This window comes from Nematolebias whitei, chromosome 8, assembly GCF_014905685.2.
Source record: "Nematolebias whitei isolate Nwh7 chromosome 8, NemWhi1, whole genome shotgun sequence".
Classification (NCBI taxonomy): Eukaryota; Metazoa; Chordata; class Actinopteri; order Cyprinodontiformes; family Rivulidae; genus Nematolebias; species Nematolebias whitei.
Genome location: NC_056505.1, coordinates 15693625 through 15711613, shown reverse-complemented (window position 1 = coordinate 15711613; position 17989 = coordinate 15693625). Strand labels below are relative to the sequence as shown.

The 17989-nt window shown below is 38.1% G+C and overlaps 1 protein-coding gene across 1 annotated transcript in view; it reads left to right on the top strand.

Moving 5' to 3' along the window:
• Nucleotides 1-17989, top strand: part of LOC119413046 (aminopeptidase O (putative)) — a 96672-nt gene continuing 78683 nt past the window's right edge. Inside the window, 5 exon segments of the mRNA XM_037680058.1 lie at nt 1-764; nt 974-1143; nt 3028-3259; nt 3949-4162; nt 4561-4685. Coding sequence (XP_037535986.1) covers nt 1-764; nt 974-1143; nt 3028-3259; nt 3949-4162; nt 4561-4685 — 1505 coding nt within the window.

Here is a 17989-nt window from a genome sequence, read left to right as displayed (position 1 = left end):
ATGGAGCCAGATGGGGACCTAAATCCAGACAAAGACGACCTTCCGCTCCGAGCTAATACTAACCACATTCTTGTCAGACATTATGTGCTGGACCTGACAGTTCATTTTGACAAGAAGGTCATTGGTGGAAGTATTGTTTTGTTCCTGGAGCCTTGCTCTGCAGGGGGCACAAAGGCTGATGATGACATTGAGCCTGGAGCTGGTGATATTGGGACTAAATTTCAGGACTTTGGTGCAATGGGGGCAGGTACAACAGAGCACAGAAACCCTGAAACGGGGAAGGAGAAGCTGTTTGACAAAGCTGAATTACAGCCCGAGTGTGGATCCCAGACTGAAAGTGACAACAGTAACGTTCAAGCTTCACAACTGTGGCAAAACACAGGTGATTTCACCTTAGTGCTGGACTGCTGTGACCTCGATGTGTCAAAGGTGGAAGAGGTGGACATCATTTCTGTGTTGGACCACCTTCCAAACGTTGCATCTGAAAGTTCAGCATCAGTGAGTCCACAGGAAGCCTTCATTCAGAAGCTTTTATCTACACATTCTGAACAGTGGAGACAGAAGCATCGGTTATTTTCGCTGTGCAGCCATGCTCCTGGTGCTCCAGATGGTGGCTCACTGCAGTTTAGTAAAGATCGCTGGAGTCTGCAGGTGAGGAAGATGGGGGTAAAGACACCTCAGGAGTTCCCCTGTGTTATCAGAATCTTCTACAGGACAAGACCCTCAGGAGGCTCGGTGAGATGGACCAAGGATCAAGACAGGAGGTTTGTCTCAGGATGTGTTCAGATCACAGTGGAATATTTCTTAAACATCTTAGGAAATATTATTTATTAATTTATTCACAAAAAAAAAAAAAATCCCCCTCCAAGCTTTTTTCCTCTGTTTTGAGTGAGGGGACACGTTGTGTGTTTGCTGTAACCTTTGAGCAATGAAAGGAGGGTTGTTTATAGTTTACCGTTGTTTACTCTTCCAGGGTGTGTGTTTACACTGCCGGTTCTCCCATCAACAACCGAGCCCTCTTCCCCTGCCAGGAGCCGCCTGTTGCCATGTCAACATGGCAGGCAACAGTACGGGCCCCCAGTGAGTGTGTGGTTTTGATGAGCGGGGAGGATCAGGCTGTTCCTGCTGAGGACAGGGACACACGTAAGCATTGACACCCAGGAGAAGTCAAATTGTTTTTATGTCTATAGCACTAAAGTCAGAAATGTGCCTCTTTTGTCTCGTGCAACAAATACCACACTTGTACCCAGATGCTTCTGAACCATATGGTATAATGATGCTAAATGACGATTTTTTTTTTTCCAAAACTGAAAGTACATTTTATGGAGAATGAAATGGAAACTATTTTATAGATCCGTCTACTATCATATTTTTCGCTGTACAAGTCGCACCCTTTTGCATAAATTTACAAGTCCTGCGACTTATACACTGAAGCGACTAATATACGTTTTTTTCCCCCATATTTATGACAATTTTTTGCTGAGATTTGCTGACGATTTCATTCATTCTGACATGGAAAATATTGACCACTACCATTTTCAGCCACTAGAGGGCCCTAGAGTAATATGACAAGCCAAATGTCTCATTGATAGGTAAACGTGGCTATTAATGAGACTCTTGGCTTGCCTTAGCCTGCCACCGTCTTCTCGCTAAGGAACTTCTGGAGCAAACTTCAAATCAACTACATTTCTCTGCGTCGCCCAGGCGAAATGCAGTTGAGTTGACCGTTAAAGTGCATTTATTAAGGAAAAGTTCAACTGAGATTCACCTTTGCTATAATTTCGAGCAAACAAATAATTAGTTTTAAGTGTTAATCTTGTTAAATGCGACGCATAATAGATGCGACTTATACGGCGAAGTGACTTATTTATGTTTTTTCCACTTAGACATATTTGAACGGATGCGACTTATACGGCGGTGTGACGTGCACAGCAGCAAGTACGGTACTTGTTTTTCCCCCAAAAAAGAAAGTGGATTTAGGAAAATATGAGCCACTGATGTCTTTGGCCTGGTTTCTAACTTCTGCCATTATTTTTGCTATTCATACAGGCATACTGTAGCCTTCTATTGCTCTCTTGCCAGTCCGTTGTGTGAGTTGAATTACTGTAGAAAAGTTAGTATTGTCCTCTTGTCTGGGTTCAAAAACATTAAAAACCAGCTAAAATACTGTAGTGTACTGCCATGTGGATTAAATCATCACAGCAGAAAACTTATAGAAGTTTTACTTCAATAATTAATAACATGTAGCATTACATTAACTTTGATTGACATACAAGAATTTATTTGTTTTTGCAACCTTTTTTTGCAATGTCTTTGCCCTCTAAAATACTTTCAATGGTAAGGAAACTGATAGGTATTTCTGTACCTAAAATATAAAGAACCACACAGGACAACAAAATTAGTTTTCAACCAGGCTTTTTGCAAAAAGGGGAGAAACACAGCAACAACCTCTAGAGCTGAGCGCTGTGAACTCCGAAGGATTTCTGCATCTGGCCGTCTTTTGTTGTCACACAGAAAGAAGTGAAAACTGGACATCTTGATTATGCAGGCAGTTTAGATTACACAACAAGGGCAAGGCGATCTTAGAACATTTTGATTAAACGCTTACAGTAATGAGTTTCTGATACCATTTGTATCAGTTAAATTCTGCTTCACAGTTAAGAGAAACAATGACAGTGTGAGATTGATGATGTGAGATTGATCAAATATGTGTTTATGTATAAACCCTGACATTTCGGATTTTACAAAAGAAAAACAATTCTCAGAAACTGCTACGTGGGTGAACTTTTATCAGTTCCCGTCAGTTTGGTTTAACTTTGCAAGTTTACAGCTTTACGGTCAAACAGACATTATTAGACAAAGTTTGATAACGTTTAAGATACGAAAACCCAATCAGAAACCATCAAAGTCAAACAAACAAACAAAAAAAAAAACACCCAAGTTTAAAATGTTCTTGTTCCTTATTTTCATTCTAAATCAGTTTCTTAAACTTTGACATTTTAATTCTTCTTTTTATTTCACCTGCAGATTCCTTAATCTGGAATTATTATGTCACAATGCCCATGCCTGCATCCACCCTTGCTTTGGCAGTGGGTTACTGGTGCCAGGTCACAGCAGAAACCTTTCCAGTGCAAGAAAAAGAGGTTGAAGTTGGGGCAGACTGTGGCAAACCTATTGCTGGGTTTGTTGAACTGACTGAGTCCGGACTGGGAGGCTCCTCTAGTGAAGTCCTAAAGGGCACACAGCTTCAGACTGGCAGGTATTTAAATGTTTTTCCTCTGTCCTTTTTCTTCTTGTAAGACCTTCTCCCCTCCAGACTGCCATTAACCTGAGTCTGGCCCTTCAATATTCCATGGTTAAACTTTCCCTTTACCAGACCCAAAAACAGTGCAGTTGAAGTTAAGGTGATGGATAGGGTTCAGTACATAATTAGCTTTTTTATTATGCTGTCTGCTGGCCATTGAAGACAAAAACCCTAAATTGAACATAATTTTTACAAGTGTACAGGAAATAAAGTGCAGGTTGTTGCATTTGAGAGGCCAAGTTTCCTTTGGGCCGGGCAGGGTTGGGCTCCATTAGCCAGCAGGTTGGCAGATCTGCCAGTGGTTTCCAGTAATCCCCCTCCTCCACTCAAAATTTTCCTTCAGCAACAGACAGAGCCCCACAAATCTCAGACTACTGTACAAGGAAGGCTTTTATTTTTAGTGAATGACTGGAGGGAAACTTGGCTGTCGCACTACACCTTTGGAAAACTTGTGATGATGATGATGATGAAGTTAGTGCTGGATATTGAATTATAGCGACGCCGACGCTTCAGTATTTTGGAGTGTTTGTAGTTTGATTTTTTTTTCTTACTATATATTTTACAAATTTCTATTGCCATCTATTTCATGCTTGGGAAAGAGATTATTTGATTAAACCTTTATTGCTTGTTTTTATCTACTGCAGAGGAGACCAGACCACCAGGATTGACTCTGCATTGTGTCACTCATCTCTTGAGAATGAGAACCTCACTGCAGCTGATTATTTAAGCATGGCAGATGACGGCATTTCTTGTTCCCATGGCGACTACCCTTGCCGGTTTGCTGAACGGTCGGCTTGGTCCCAGCGGGTGATTCCACACCGTGTATTTAGCCCGGTCTGCCTGCTCCAGAAGGCCCAGGTGGGGTTCTGTCAGTGAGCCACTGAGACTTCAGCTAATTAGATTTTATGAGATCAGAAGAGACAGTTAGCGTTGGTTAATGTTGGTGTCAAAATGCCAGAGGTTTTCAGCTGCTGTATCCCAGCAGAATGGTGGGTCTTTTTCCACAGGGGACACTTAGAACATTCCTTTTACTTTAGGTGTGTAAACTGGAATAACATTTTATCAAAGACTTGTGTTTGCTCAGTCTCTCCTGAGCTGGCTGAAGAACAGTTTCTTCAGGAGCTAACAGCCATAAATGTAAATGGAAGATGAAAGCAGACTACTGCATACTTTGTTCATTAATAAGGATTTATATAAAACCTGAAATGGAGTTTTTATTTAGTTGTTTTAAAAACTTGTTGTTGTTGTTGTTGCAGGCTGGTGTCCTCAAGCTGTTGCCCCAGTGTCTGGCTGCAGCCCATGACGTCCTCGGGGTTCACCCCTTTCCCCGTCTTGATGTTCTCATCGTCTCAGCAGAGTTCTCCAGTCTTGGCATGGCCAGGTATTTGACATTTCTGTCTTTAATATGAACAAATAAAGCGGCAGAAAAGAGATACAAGAAGCGAGCACGGTCACTTTTCTATTATAAGCTTTAAAGTTTAAGAGACGTTATGAATGTGATAGTCTATTAACGGATATCTGAGTTTGCCGAACATGAACGCGAAGCACACAGTTTTTAGCATGAGAAGGTTTTGCGCGCACTCTTGAGTTGTATTAAGCAATCATTTGCATGTGTGGTACTTGTCATTCAGAGAGAACAAAACAGCCTGAGCATGTTGGCAGAATATGAATTTGAAAACCACACAGCTAAGCCTACAGTTGATAAATAATCATTTCTTCCTTCATTAAATGTACAAGGACCAATGATGAGTAAGTGCCATTCTATTGAAGATTTTAGATTCTAGATATTTATACTTTTTGTATTTCATGCAAAGGAACGGCAGAAACTATTTGCTATCCAGCCAACACCGTCATATTGGCGTTTCAGACAGTTGCTTTTGTCCTCACTCTGCAGATCTAGAATAACATTAGACCTAATTTTGTGATGTATTTGTAGCCACATGATGAATGAACAGCCAAGCTCAATATTCACTTTGTGTTTTGTCCTTCATCAATTCCTGAGGGGAATATCTGTTCAATGCTTCAGAATGTTTACCAGCTATTAACAAAATTGTTTGCTAAATGGCAGATTGTTTACAGGGGCTTTAATAGTGTTTTATATTTGTTTTGGTTGTGAAAATACTGCAGTTTTTTTGTGTGTCTGTAAACAACTCTGTCGAGTGCAGAGAGTGAACAAAAACAGCTACTTTGCGTTTTGAGTTTATTTATTTGAAAGTTACTGAAATGTTTCTCGTAAATGATTTGCAATAATGGCAAATATCTGGGGATTCAGTGCACTAAGTGACACCTTTAACAGTCCACATTGCCATAGTTTTTGCCACTGAAATAGTTGATTTTATAAGTTCAATGTTTTGGATATTTATTTGTCTTTACCTTTGCTGTTCTTCAAAAAAGATGGTTACAACCGTCTTTTTGAAGTTATTGGACATTAAGTTCTTTAACAAACGCACAACCAATCACTTGTTTTTCCAGCTTTCTCCATTGTTTCTTCATTGTTATTTTTAACCTAATAAATAAATAAATAAATTCATTTGAGTTTATGATTAATGACATATGTATATTTTATATTTCAAAGCCCTCACATTATTTAGTTATTTTTAGAGATTCTCATAATTGAATTTATTTTTAAATAAACATTTCTAAAAAATCTTTTTCTAAATATTTCTCTGTTCCTTGTCATTGTAAAACATGCCTAAATCCATGTTAGCATAAAATATTAGCTTTCATTGTGCACAGTTTTTAATGTCTTGTTCCTGTTTTCTCTCATCGAATAACCCTTAACCTCCTGAGACCCGAGCTCTGGTTTGCGATGCATTTTTCGTATCTCCCAGATATTTGTGATTAGATGGACCTGATTTGTGTATAAATAAAGCTTCCTCTTCGAACAGGAAGTTGTATTTTGTTACATGGTTATGACATACTTTTGTAAAAAAAAAAAAGAAATCCTCAGATGGGGACATTGGGCTTATTTTACAGCTTAACACAACAACATTAACATGACTTAACAAAGTGTAAAACATTATTGAACAGAGTGAAGTTTAAGGTACAGCAAAGCCAAAATATGTGGATGCAAGGTCTCAGGAGTTTAAATTTTTTATTTTTTTCAATTTCTATGTTGCCATTTTTTATCTTCATTTACTACCAAAAACATCTGACTTTGGCATCTTTTTCCAGACTTCTCAACTAATAATCTTCCCACTTTTTGGTACTTTAATCGTATTATTGATATTCACCACAGTTGTTCATGTTTTACTGTTTTCTTGTACCTTTATGAATACCCAAACCATAAAACTTTGTGATTAGAGAGGTAGGCACAACTTCAGTAAATAAGCAGTCTAACATTACACCTGAGTAATATATATTCTTCCAGTGGATTTCTAGTATTTTTTGTTTTGTTTTATTTATTTATGTTTTACTTTACGTTGATAATCATGGATATTTTTTACAGGTTCAGATGCTGATTAACAAGCAAAATGCCTTAAAGCAGGGGCGTCCAAACATTTTCATAGGTGGACCAGAACTGTCTAAATGAAAGGTCTCGTGGGCCAGAAATATCAGAATTTAGGACCCCCCCCCCTTTTTTTGTTCTCCTAATTTTTAACAACTTGCAATATATTTTGGAGAAAGGTTAAAAGTTTAGTTTAAATTCTTATAGATCCAGAACATTATGAGCCTTCTAAACAATGACCATTTTTTTTCCTTAAAAAAAAAAAAAAAAATCAATGTATTAGATTTTGGGGGTCTATTATTTGTTTTCTTGTGCTTTGAAAGTTAATTTTCATTTATTTTCATAGGCAAAAGCCTGAAATGAGCAACTGTTCTTTACCAAAGGGGGTGGAACTTCAATCCCCCATTTGGACCATGGACTGCCTAAATGGGTCATCAAAAGTTCTGAAAAACAGCTGTCAGTCACTAAAACAGATTCACAGAAGATTTGAAGGGACACTGATAAAGTTGATCAACTTGTATGTCGATGATACCGCTTTATATTATTTTTAAAATGTCCAATTTCTTCCCATCGATTAACTCAACTGAAGTTATTTTCTTTGAAAACATTTGTTATATTTAGCCAAGTTTTATGAATTACCATCCAAATTCTACTTTTATGTAGGTCAGTTAACGTTTGTTGTAGGATAAAGGGATTAATTATTGCAACATTTTTGTATTGTACTTAATTTTGCTCATTTTGAGAAGATTATTTTAATCTTTTTTGCTGTTAAACCTAAAAATTATATTTAAAAAGTATCACCATTAAATCTAAAGATGGTCTACATCTGCAGCAACCTCTTAGCTTGTGGGTCAAAAATATACCATTCTTTAATTGTAGTCGAGGGCCACACAAAATCACTCCAAGGGCCACATATGGCCCCCGGGCCACACTTTGGACGCCCCTGCCTTAAAGTTATAGATTATGTTATAACCAATTGGTCTTTATTAGTTATTTGTTCACCTTTCAGTTTAGATATTTTAGCCTGTTTTTAAGATAAGTTTTTTTTGCACATATTTCCATTTTTGTAATTTTACTGTCCTTTTCCTTCTGTGCCATTATATTAAATTGCAATCTTCAAACTTGCTGTGTTTGCCGTGCTCTTTTCTGTCGCCTCTATGGCCAGTCATTTCTCATTCTAGCATCTGGCATTTTGCAATAGGCTTTTCTTTTTTAAACTTGATATAGTTGTTTAGATGGCATATCGTGTCTGTAAATGGAACTATACCCTGCTGAGAGTCTTATTATTATGGTTAAAATTAAAAACTGAAGCAAAATAGAGGCGATCAATGTCTAGTCTTCTTAAAATATGTTTCTTATAAAACAGTATAATTAAGGCGATTATCAAACATCTCGATGTCTGTAGGTCTGAAACCACAGTCTCTTTTTTCTCTTTGTCTGCCTTTTTTCCCCCTGGCTGGCCTCCCTCGAGAAAAAGTGCCCCAGACAGGATATGAGCTCATAGCAGAATATGCACCCTGCATAAATTTCTGACGTCATTGCCGACTGTATCAGGGTTTTTTTGAACGACAGAGGGCGACGAGGGTTGTTCTCTGGGCCTCGCTCTGGAACAAAACTACAGAGGAGAAGGTTTCTTGATTTGTGTTTTGAAAAAAAAAAAAAAAATCCCATTCATGTGAAAATTTGCCCATGTGCTTTATTTACTTTGACTGAACTTCAAGTGCTGACACAGAGGCTGCTCTGCTGAGCTCTTTGCCTGATGGGTGTTTTCTTTCCCTGAGGTGATTGTAGCACCCAGACACTTTCCGTTGTTTCCTAGTTGCTTATGCTTCACTTAGCTGGAGATGAGTGGGAAGAATTTAAGACCTTCATTAAGCTTCATACAGCACCTGCATTAACTCCCTAGAAAACTCAGCATGGTTCTCAGCCAAATGTCAACTTAAGTGTATCCTCCCCTCAACGCCGGTGGTTCAGTCCTGGATGCCACTGCACTAAACCACAGGGTTGATGCCATGGGGAGTCTGGGAGGTCAACCAAAATTGAAGAGTAGATTAAGATGGAGATGAGAGAGAAAAATTAAGAGGGCAAAGGCGGGGTTCACAACAGGCCAGCGGTTTCCCGGGATGTGGGAGAGGATGTGTGGATTATTCCCAGCAACAAAAGCTATTAGTCCCTGGAAGGACTTCAGAGACTGGTGCTATTTAATCTAGAGATTGGGAGGTATGTGGGCCTCAGTTGTTGGGATCAAGCCAAGTGCCGTTTTTGTGCAGTGCCCAGTGAAAACAGCAGGAACGGAGGGGCTTTGGGAGGGGAGTTGTGGTGAGAAGGGATATAGCTGTTGTAGACGACACACAGAGGGGCTACAGAGGCAAAGCAAGGGGAGGAATCACAGCAGCATGAAGTTTTTATTCTGAGATACGTGAGGGAGGGCAGGAAACTGAAGATTAAGAAGTCAAGTAAGGGCATGTGTGCATTCAAGGGTTGTGCCACAAATGCTGTGCACCCATGAGTTCTTTTTCCACAGGCACACAAAGAAAACAACATTTATACAAGTTCACAGGATTGTAACAAGCTTTTTTCCCCCTTAAAACAAATCACGCAAAAACATCAAAGCACTGATGTGTTACATCTCCCCACACTACTGGTAAAACTTTAAGACACGTCGCAGCCAGTAAGGGAGGGAAAGTAAAACAAACTGTAGTTAATCATTGATAGAAGAGTACTAACAAGGAATAACATGGTGTCTGACTTGTTTTCAGAGAGCACAACTCTAGGAAATCCCTAAAAGTTAAATCTATCACCATACTGTACAAAAACATATTGTTGGGAATGTTTGAAGGACATGGTTATGATGTAAACTGAAACCCCCTAAAAACAATGAATTAGCTCATAGTTGTCATAGTCAGATCACCCACTGTTTTCTGTACTTTGGCATGCAGTAATTATGCATTTTTTGTACTGAACTGTACAAATCTGTCTTTACTTTTATGAGCTCATACTGTTTCTTCCTTTTTTGTAAGCATAATCTCTTAATCACATCGAGATCACGTCATTTGGGTCTGACGGGGAGCGACAGGAAGGGCACGGCATTTCCTCTCACTCTTTGAAGCCGAGGTCTTTGCGTCCCAAAGTGCTAGCTGGACATACAGGACTAATCTGAGATCACTGTGTACCCAAATGAAGACATGTCTAACATCCATGAAAGAGCGGTGGTTTCCCCACCGGCGCTGCAACAGGCCTGTATGTGGTGTGGGAGATGTGGGTTTTTGTTTTGCTTCGCTTCAGATGGGCAGATTTCTGTGCTTGTGCTTTCACTATATACATGTATGTTTTGTTGAAATAGTGATCTAATGATTTGTATTTATTGTGGTGGCATGATGTCACACAAATCCTACACAGAATAATAAAAGTTTGGTCTTAATCATGCTAGATAACTTTTTCGTTCTTTTTGATTTTAGGCTTTTTTCCATGAATGAATGAGCAGAGGCTGATGCACCCCACTTGATAGAAGAGTCCAATAAGCCTACACATATACAATATTGTACAAAAGTTTAGAGTCATCCCTCAATTGGAGTAATATTTTAAAGTGATCCTACTAGTTCTATAGACTTTCTTACAATCTTTCAAAAGTTTTTCTTTGGACTTGGGCCACTTTGTTCCTAATTTCCAGTTTAGCACTTGGCATTTTTCAGAAAAAAGTCTCTGTTTTATTGTTTAATAACTAAACTCTGGCCTATGAGTCATTCAAACAAGATGAAAAACTAATTCAATAGGTTTACCAGTCGTCTGTTGACATTACTGACAGCTTGGCAAAGAACAAATTCTGTATTTGAGCTTTATGCACTTTGTTACCAACAGCTTGTCACAAATAAACAATTTATTTTAATTTTAATTTTTTTTAATGTAATGTTATTTGTGGTAGCCACAGTGGATCACCTGCATTCAAATCCAGTTTTCACCTACACCCTTCTGGTTAATGGCACCATAGGCATTTGTTAATTCGAGCCCTGACTGATCCCCATATTTGTTTTGGCAAAAATTTTATTATGAATGCCTTTCCTGACTCAACCCCCACCATTTATCTGGGCATCATCATTCTTAAGAAGCCTGAAGAAATATTGTTGTATATAATTTAAAAAGATGACAAAATGTGATTTCTTGAAAATAAATTTTAAAGAAATTATACATGGTTGAATGTTTTTGCCCAGTACTGTACATTAGAAAAAATAAGTATCATCATTTTTCATTGCTCTTTTTTAAATTATCTTTCTTGATTATTGCTGTTTGTCAAGCTTAATAACAATAACTTCTTTTACAAAGACCCTATATTTCCAATCCAAACCAACTTTATTTTTAAAGCACTTTACCAGACCAAAGTGCTGTACCAAATAAAAAATAAAACATGGCTTACACAATACAAAATAAAATCAAAACACAAGTGAAATAAAACCTGGTAAGAAAAGCAATAAGATGTGCTAAATCTGATAAATAGCAAACAATAAAAATCTACAAAAAAGAAATCATATTTTGTGAAACTGATAAGCATTTTCAGCTTTATACAAATTTTTTTCTTGTATAATTCTTTTTATCTAGTTTTTCCCCCCTTGAGTCTTATTTCAAGTGAATGCCTATAGCTGGTGAGAAAATGAGATAAAGTTGTTGGAACTACTACTTCCACTTGCCTTAGAGACCAAGCTGTGCAGTCGTGAATCTGTCACGGACACAGGTAAAAATTATGACCAGTAAATGCCTCTTGACCTCTTTTAGGTGGCACAAGAGGATTTTCAGCCTGACTTCAGTTGATTGCACTGTTTGTTTATGGGCTAACAGGAAGTTGCATTAACTATTGGTCCCAGTTGGGAGGAAGTAGGGAGCAAAAGTGTCAGGGGAGTTATTACCCCGCAGGATAATCCACTGCTACTCTGGAGCTTTTTAGTATACCATCTGAGGCATTTGTCATCTTTTATTGGACAAGAGTAAAGGTTTGTTTGTTGGAACCCTGTAGAAGTTACAATACTGTGATTTATCAGATGCTTTTGTCCAAAATGACTTATAGCTGATGGAATCATGCAGCAGATAAGGATATCTAGGTCTATGAGGGTGTTCAGTAATTTGTCCAAAGACACATGGGCATAGTAGAGCTGGGGCTTGAACCACTCTCATCCTTTAAAATGATCACACTCTATCATTGAGCAACATCACTATATAGCAACAGTATGATTCGCATGGAGACTGATCTTAGGTTGGTTCAAAAAGGTTAGTTTAAGGTTTGTTATCGAGCTGAAATCTAAAAGAAGCTAAAAGCTAAAATGATACATTTTATTCCATAATTTATATTTTGTATGTGAAGACTGAAAAAAAAAAAATGTAAAAGTGTCTGGTCCTTCATTGAGTTATGTTGTCTATCCTTTCCTTTAAGTCATTTTTTCCCACTGTCTGTCTTCCCCTCTTCCCTCTGATGTCTCTGTGGATTTCTCTCCTTTTTGCACTCCTCTCCAGTTTGATCTGCAAAGTAACCCTAGAAGTGTGTGACACAGACCAGCTCTTTCAGGAGGCAGTTGGGGAGTTCAGGGCAGCATATGGGGTGTTGGATTTTCTTGCACAGAGGATAGCTGTTAATCAAATAATTGAAAATGAGGTGTTTCTTTTTCCCACCTTGAGTGGATGTCCTTTTCGACTATAACCATACAAAAGGTCCCAGGGAGTTAAAAAAACAGTCCATGTATACCTGCACATGAACATAAGGAATGGTGGAGTAATGTGTTTGCTTTTGAGCGATTGCAGGTAGTTAAGATTTTCAGTTGAACTTCACTTTTCCTTTTCTGTTGTTCCTCTGATTTCCTGTAAAAAGTGCACAGGAAAGCTCCTAACCCCACAAGGAGAGGTCCCTACTATCAATCTCCTCTTGCGTCCTTGTCTTTTTTTTCTTGGTTAGACCATCGTATGCATTCTTAATGAAGATAGCAGGGTACGGTTTACCAAGTGTTTTGTCATTGTAGGAGCATTCCTTTCTAGTTATCTCAGGCTTCACCTTTCCCTCCCTGTCTGCAGTATAAGTTTACTTTCTCCGATACAGTATACTGGTCCTACTGAAAGTGCAAATTTTTCTGCTTCTACTGCTTGGGTGGAGAGAATTGTACACTTTGTTTCATTTCTTATAAAATTTATTTTGTTTACTTTATTTTGAAATAATAAATTTGATACCTTTCAAATGATATATTTAGAACTGTGGCATATTAAATACTTCCTTCTGTAACTATCAATGACACATGTGCTGCCCTCTGTTAGTGAGTGATGTTTTAAGTTTATTTCAAATGAGAACATTTTGGTAACGGATAGCATATGGTAATAGGTTTATTTGGTCCAGACTAACATGGGCACATTTTGCTATAACTCTGGATTAAAGGTTGTGGTAAGAAAGGCTTGTCACTGCGCACACCCATTTAACCAACAGGAGCTGTTCAGTGAATTGATGGGTCGGTGCAATGTGTGGAGAATTGGAAGCTGCTGATCTTTACAGACATTGTGGGGTGTGTGATAGTAGACCCTAAATGCGAAAGTTGATTTTTTTTTCTCTAAAAAGCCCGACATGCCTTAGGGCACTTGACAAATTGAGACTCTGTACAAGTGCTGTAAAATGTTCTCTGGTGATGCTTCAGGCGCAGGGAAACATTTCAGTTTTGTTGTCAACGTTGGACCAAAATGACACAGTTTTACAGGAATGTTTACACAGAATGGCCAAAATATACTAAAAATAAAGTACTAGTAAAAATACTAGTAACTGAAAATATGTACACGGCTGCTTGCATGTTAATTTGCAGTTTTCATTGTTGCATCTTTACACAGCTTGACAGCTTTTATTGTGACAAGAACATTTTTTACATCACAGCTGTCCATCCAGCTATCCATGAATCTCCATGTTATCTTGTTCAGGGACACAGGAAGCTGGTGTCTTTCTCAAGTGGCTATTGGGTAAAAGGCAGGTTATACCAAGAACAAGTAGCCAGTCTATCACAGTGTGGGCTAATTTACATTGTGTACAAAACCCTCACAACATTTTTTAATACCTTTTTTTGTTGTTGTTGCTGAAACTAATTTTCCTGAAAATATAATGTTATCCTTAAACTTCAATAGAATCACCTAAATCAACCATGAGTTAAGCCTACTAAGAATAAAACCGGACACAATTTGTTCTACTCTCACAGTTTGAATACATGTTTTAAAACAACACTTGAAGAATCTAGCTTCAACACTTTCAGCTTCTTTGGAGGTGCTGATGCGCTGCAGTTTTCTTCTCCTGTCTGTTCTACTCTGGCGGGTCTGGGTCCGAGGCACCAGACTCAGGAATTTCTGCATCACAATCTATGACATAATTATTATTACTTGTTGCTTTGTTCAGAATTCCTATTGCACGGGGATTGGTTTCTTACAATTACGGGCAAAACACTTAATTTTTTTCTCACTTATGTTGAGAGAAATTTTCCGCTCATTTCTCCAAGCTGTGTGACATACTGCCTTGCCATCATTTTTTTGTTATCATTCTATAGAAAATAGATAGTCAAACAAAAATTTGTTTTATCTTCTATTGGTCTTTCATTTTCACACTTAGTGAAATTACTCTTCATCTCTGCAAAGTGTTGATTCAACAGTAGATGTCAGGAGGGTCTTATTTACAGTGTGTTACATAGTAATTTTTTGAACGAACAGGAAGGTTAACTAGCTCATGAGTTAATGTTCAATTTAATGTTCATTAAGATTTAGCAAGAACGTTTGCAGGAGCAATCCTCGGTTTTGTGCATGTAGACATTTCAGTGTATATTTTCTTGGTGTATCCTCTTTTTGAAAGATTTGACTCTTGATAATGATGACACAACTCTTCAATTGATGTTTTGTTTTGTTAGATAAAAATACAGGTGTCGATTTATTTTTAAAGATTTAAAGGTACAGTAGTCCCTCGTTTATCCTGGGGGTTTTCGTTCTCAGCTCCCCCCATGATAAGTGAAAAACTGCAAAGTCGGAATAGTAGTACAAGTAGTAAGTACTAGTAGGAGTTTATTTTAGTATATATATGTATATAAAGGTGTTTTAAACCCTTCCCACACTCTTGCAATATTGTAAACAATGTTTCTAAACTCTAAACGCTCTAAAAGAGCACAGCATGTCAAGATCTCCGCTCTCTCCACCCGCTTCGGATGTTATCATCCATTAAATGGCTGTTATTAGTTGTTATCATCCCCATACGTAGCGTTCAGACTGCCCCTCCTCTACCTCCTAGTAGATTTTATAGATGTGTTATTATCACTGATAATATGGGCATGTGGTTATGTTAAGAGTCAAGGGTCTGGGGGTTACATTTTATATGGGTCTGGGGTTTAGGTTTAGGGTCAGGGTTAGATTAAGGTTCAAGGGTAAGGGGGTTAAGTTTAGGGTCAGTAGTCTGGGTCAGGTGTAAGGTCAGGTTTAAGAAAAGGGTTATATAAAAATAACTGAAATACACTTCTGGTTTTACACGCGAGCCACGATGCATATTATCATCCATAAAAACTTAACTTTAAACTTACTAGGAGGTTGGAGGGAACAGTCTGAATGCTACCTATGGGGATGATAACAACTAATAACATCCATTTAATGGACTGATAACATCTGAAGCCACTGCTCTCTGCCACCAGCCAATGTGCTCGGCCACGCCCACTTCTCCGCTGCAGAGTGGAGATCACAGGTCGCAGGAGGGAGCTTCTCCCTGTACCTGTGGGCTGCACACGTGCAGGAGGTGCTAAATAATTTAAAATAATTCATTTTAAATTTGAAAAATCCATGTGGATCTTCCGGCTAATCCATCAGTCAGCCAATTGTGTGTCATGTCCAATGTTACTTTGAAAAACCGTGAAAGAGCGAGTCCACGAAAGTCGAACCGCGACGTAGCGAGGGACTACTGTATATAGGTCAGAAGTATTTGGATTGAAAAGATGTTTAAAGCAGGACTTTCTTTTGCTGTTGTTTGATGTGTGTTGGCAATACCAGTGCACCATTCATCTTTTTAGTTTTATTTAGCTTTTATATTCTTTGAAGTGTAGATGTTAACTTTATTTACGAGTCTGACTGGCCACTGGTGTCAGTTGTTTTAAGTTTGCTTTATGCACAAGTGTTGTGCATCAGATGCAACTACAATATATTATGAAAAAGTAAAGATTCTCATGAGACAATCGTTGCTAGACGACCACAATAATTGAAGTCAACAATGAAAATGGATATCCTAAAAATGGCCTCCTGAAAATTGCTCACAAAACTCAATATATTAATCCTAACATTGTTGACATAAAAATGAAGCTGTGTTTGAATGTTTGGTTGACACAAAAACTATAAATTAACTACATCTTAAGGAGCTTTCATCTAATATCTTTAGGGATTTATTGGCCAAGCAATTTTGGAGAGGACTAATCTTTGAAGAGAGAAAAATTATAACATATAAAGCTCTTTATTGTTTCATTATTCCTACGTTTGGATTTAGTATTAGATAAGACATAAAGCTGTGGTCTCACTATGTTTTCTAAAGACTATGTCCCAATTAGTCATCTGCAGACATCTGTTTAGGCAAAGCAAAGCATGTTTTTAATGTTATAAAAAAAATATTACTTAGTGCCAGTAATGTTTAGAGTGATTCTAACTGGTTCCAAACATATACTTTTCCCCAAATAGTCAAATTGTCACATTTTTCCCTATTCATTATGAGTGAAAATTTGTCACCATTTCTCATATGTTGTTACAATTTCCTGGTGAGCTGTTGAAAAGTGTCTACGGGTATATTAAATACCTTTTAACCCATACTGTATCTATCCTCCACAGGGTTTTGTCTTTAAAAGGCCAACAGCCCAGTCAGGTGGCAGTCTTAAACCGCTGTTGAGGAGACAGCTCTGCTCACAGGCTAATTTCACTTCGATCGCACAATCATCCATCTTTCCATTCTGTCAAACACGTCTCCTCATATATCCTCACTTCACTGAGCCATTGGACTTTCCATCTCCTCCCTGTCTCATTCTCTCACATTACATAAGAGAGGAAAACATATTTATTTAGGATCTATTTATTACCCTACAGGCACAAAAATGCCTCAAATTATTATGCTGGGAAATAGATTTGTTCTGTCCTTTTGATTGAGGCGGTAGTGGAAGCCAAAACAGAGCTCTGAATGCTGTGGGATGAGTGATGGGGTTTGCATGCAAATGGCAGCAGTGACACAGAAATGTGGGCTTTGAGAAATAAATGCCAGGTCTACATCTTCCTTAGACTAATTGACAGGGCTTGTTGGAGCCAAATTTACACATACTGTTCTGTGTTAGCATTCATTAAAGCACGCCCTTTTTAAAAAAAAAATGTATTCAATTAAAATATACTATATTAGAAAGGATATGTGTTTGTTTGTTTCATTTGTTTCTTTAAATCAAATACGAATACCCAAGCCTGGTCTATGAAGTCTGCACATTACCCTGCAGGATCATTCATTTAAACATTTTTTTTTCTTTGGTTTTCTGTATAAATGCACCTTGGATTAATTAACTTTAAGGAAGACAGTTCACAAATTTGCTACAACTTTTCAGCAAATTCACAACAAAAACGAATTTCACTCCCAAGTATTTGGATGTGTCTGGGGATACATGCATCTTCATCAAGTTCACAAGAAGACATTAACACACTCAGATCTTTGTATAATTGTGTTCAAGAATAGGTTTAAGTCTTAACAGTCCAATCTTATTATGCACAACAAAGTGTCAGTTTCTCCGTACTTTATGAGCTGAGTCACCTCCTTGCTCCTGATGACCTCTGTTATCTAGTTTGCGTTTTATTTCCAGGCTCTGATGCGATGAGGTGTGTGTGGGCGGGGCAGCTCTCTACGGTCCTGCTGTGCATGTGATCAGGCCCTACAAGGCATGGCATTTGGCCTGGTCCCTGTCTGGGGAACTGAGAGCTGATCTGCAGCCAGTCTGGAATGCCAGACAATTGAAGTCAGACTTGTTAAAAAAGAACGAAGGGTGGTAGGAGTTTGGTCAAACGGGCTCCTGTGTCTAAAATAGCCCACAGACTGACCGAGTGGGAGACAAATAGACGGCTTATTCCCGTAATCTATGAAAGGCCCCCCAAAAAAACTATTTTTAAATTGAAAAGAATAGGCTTTTTATATATATATATATATATATATATATATATATATACACTATCTGAGACGGATCAATCTGAGATAT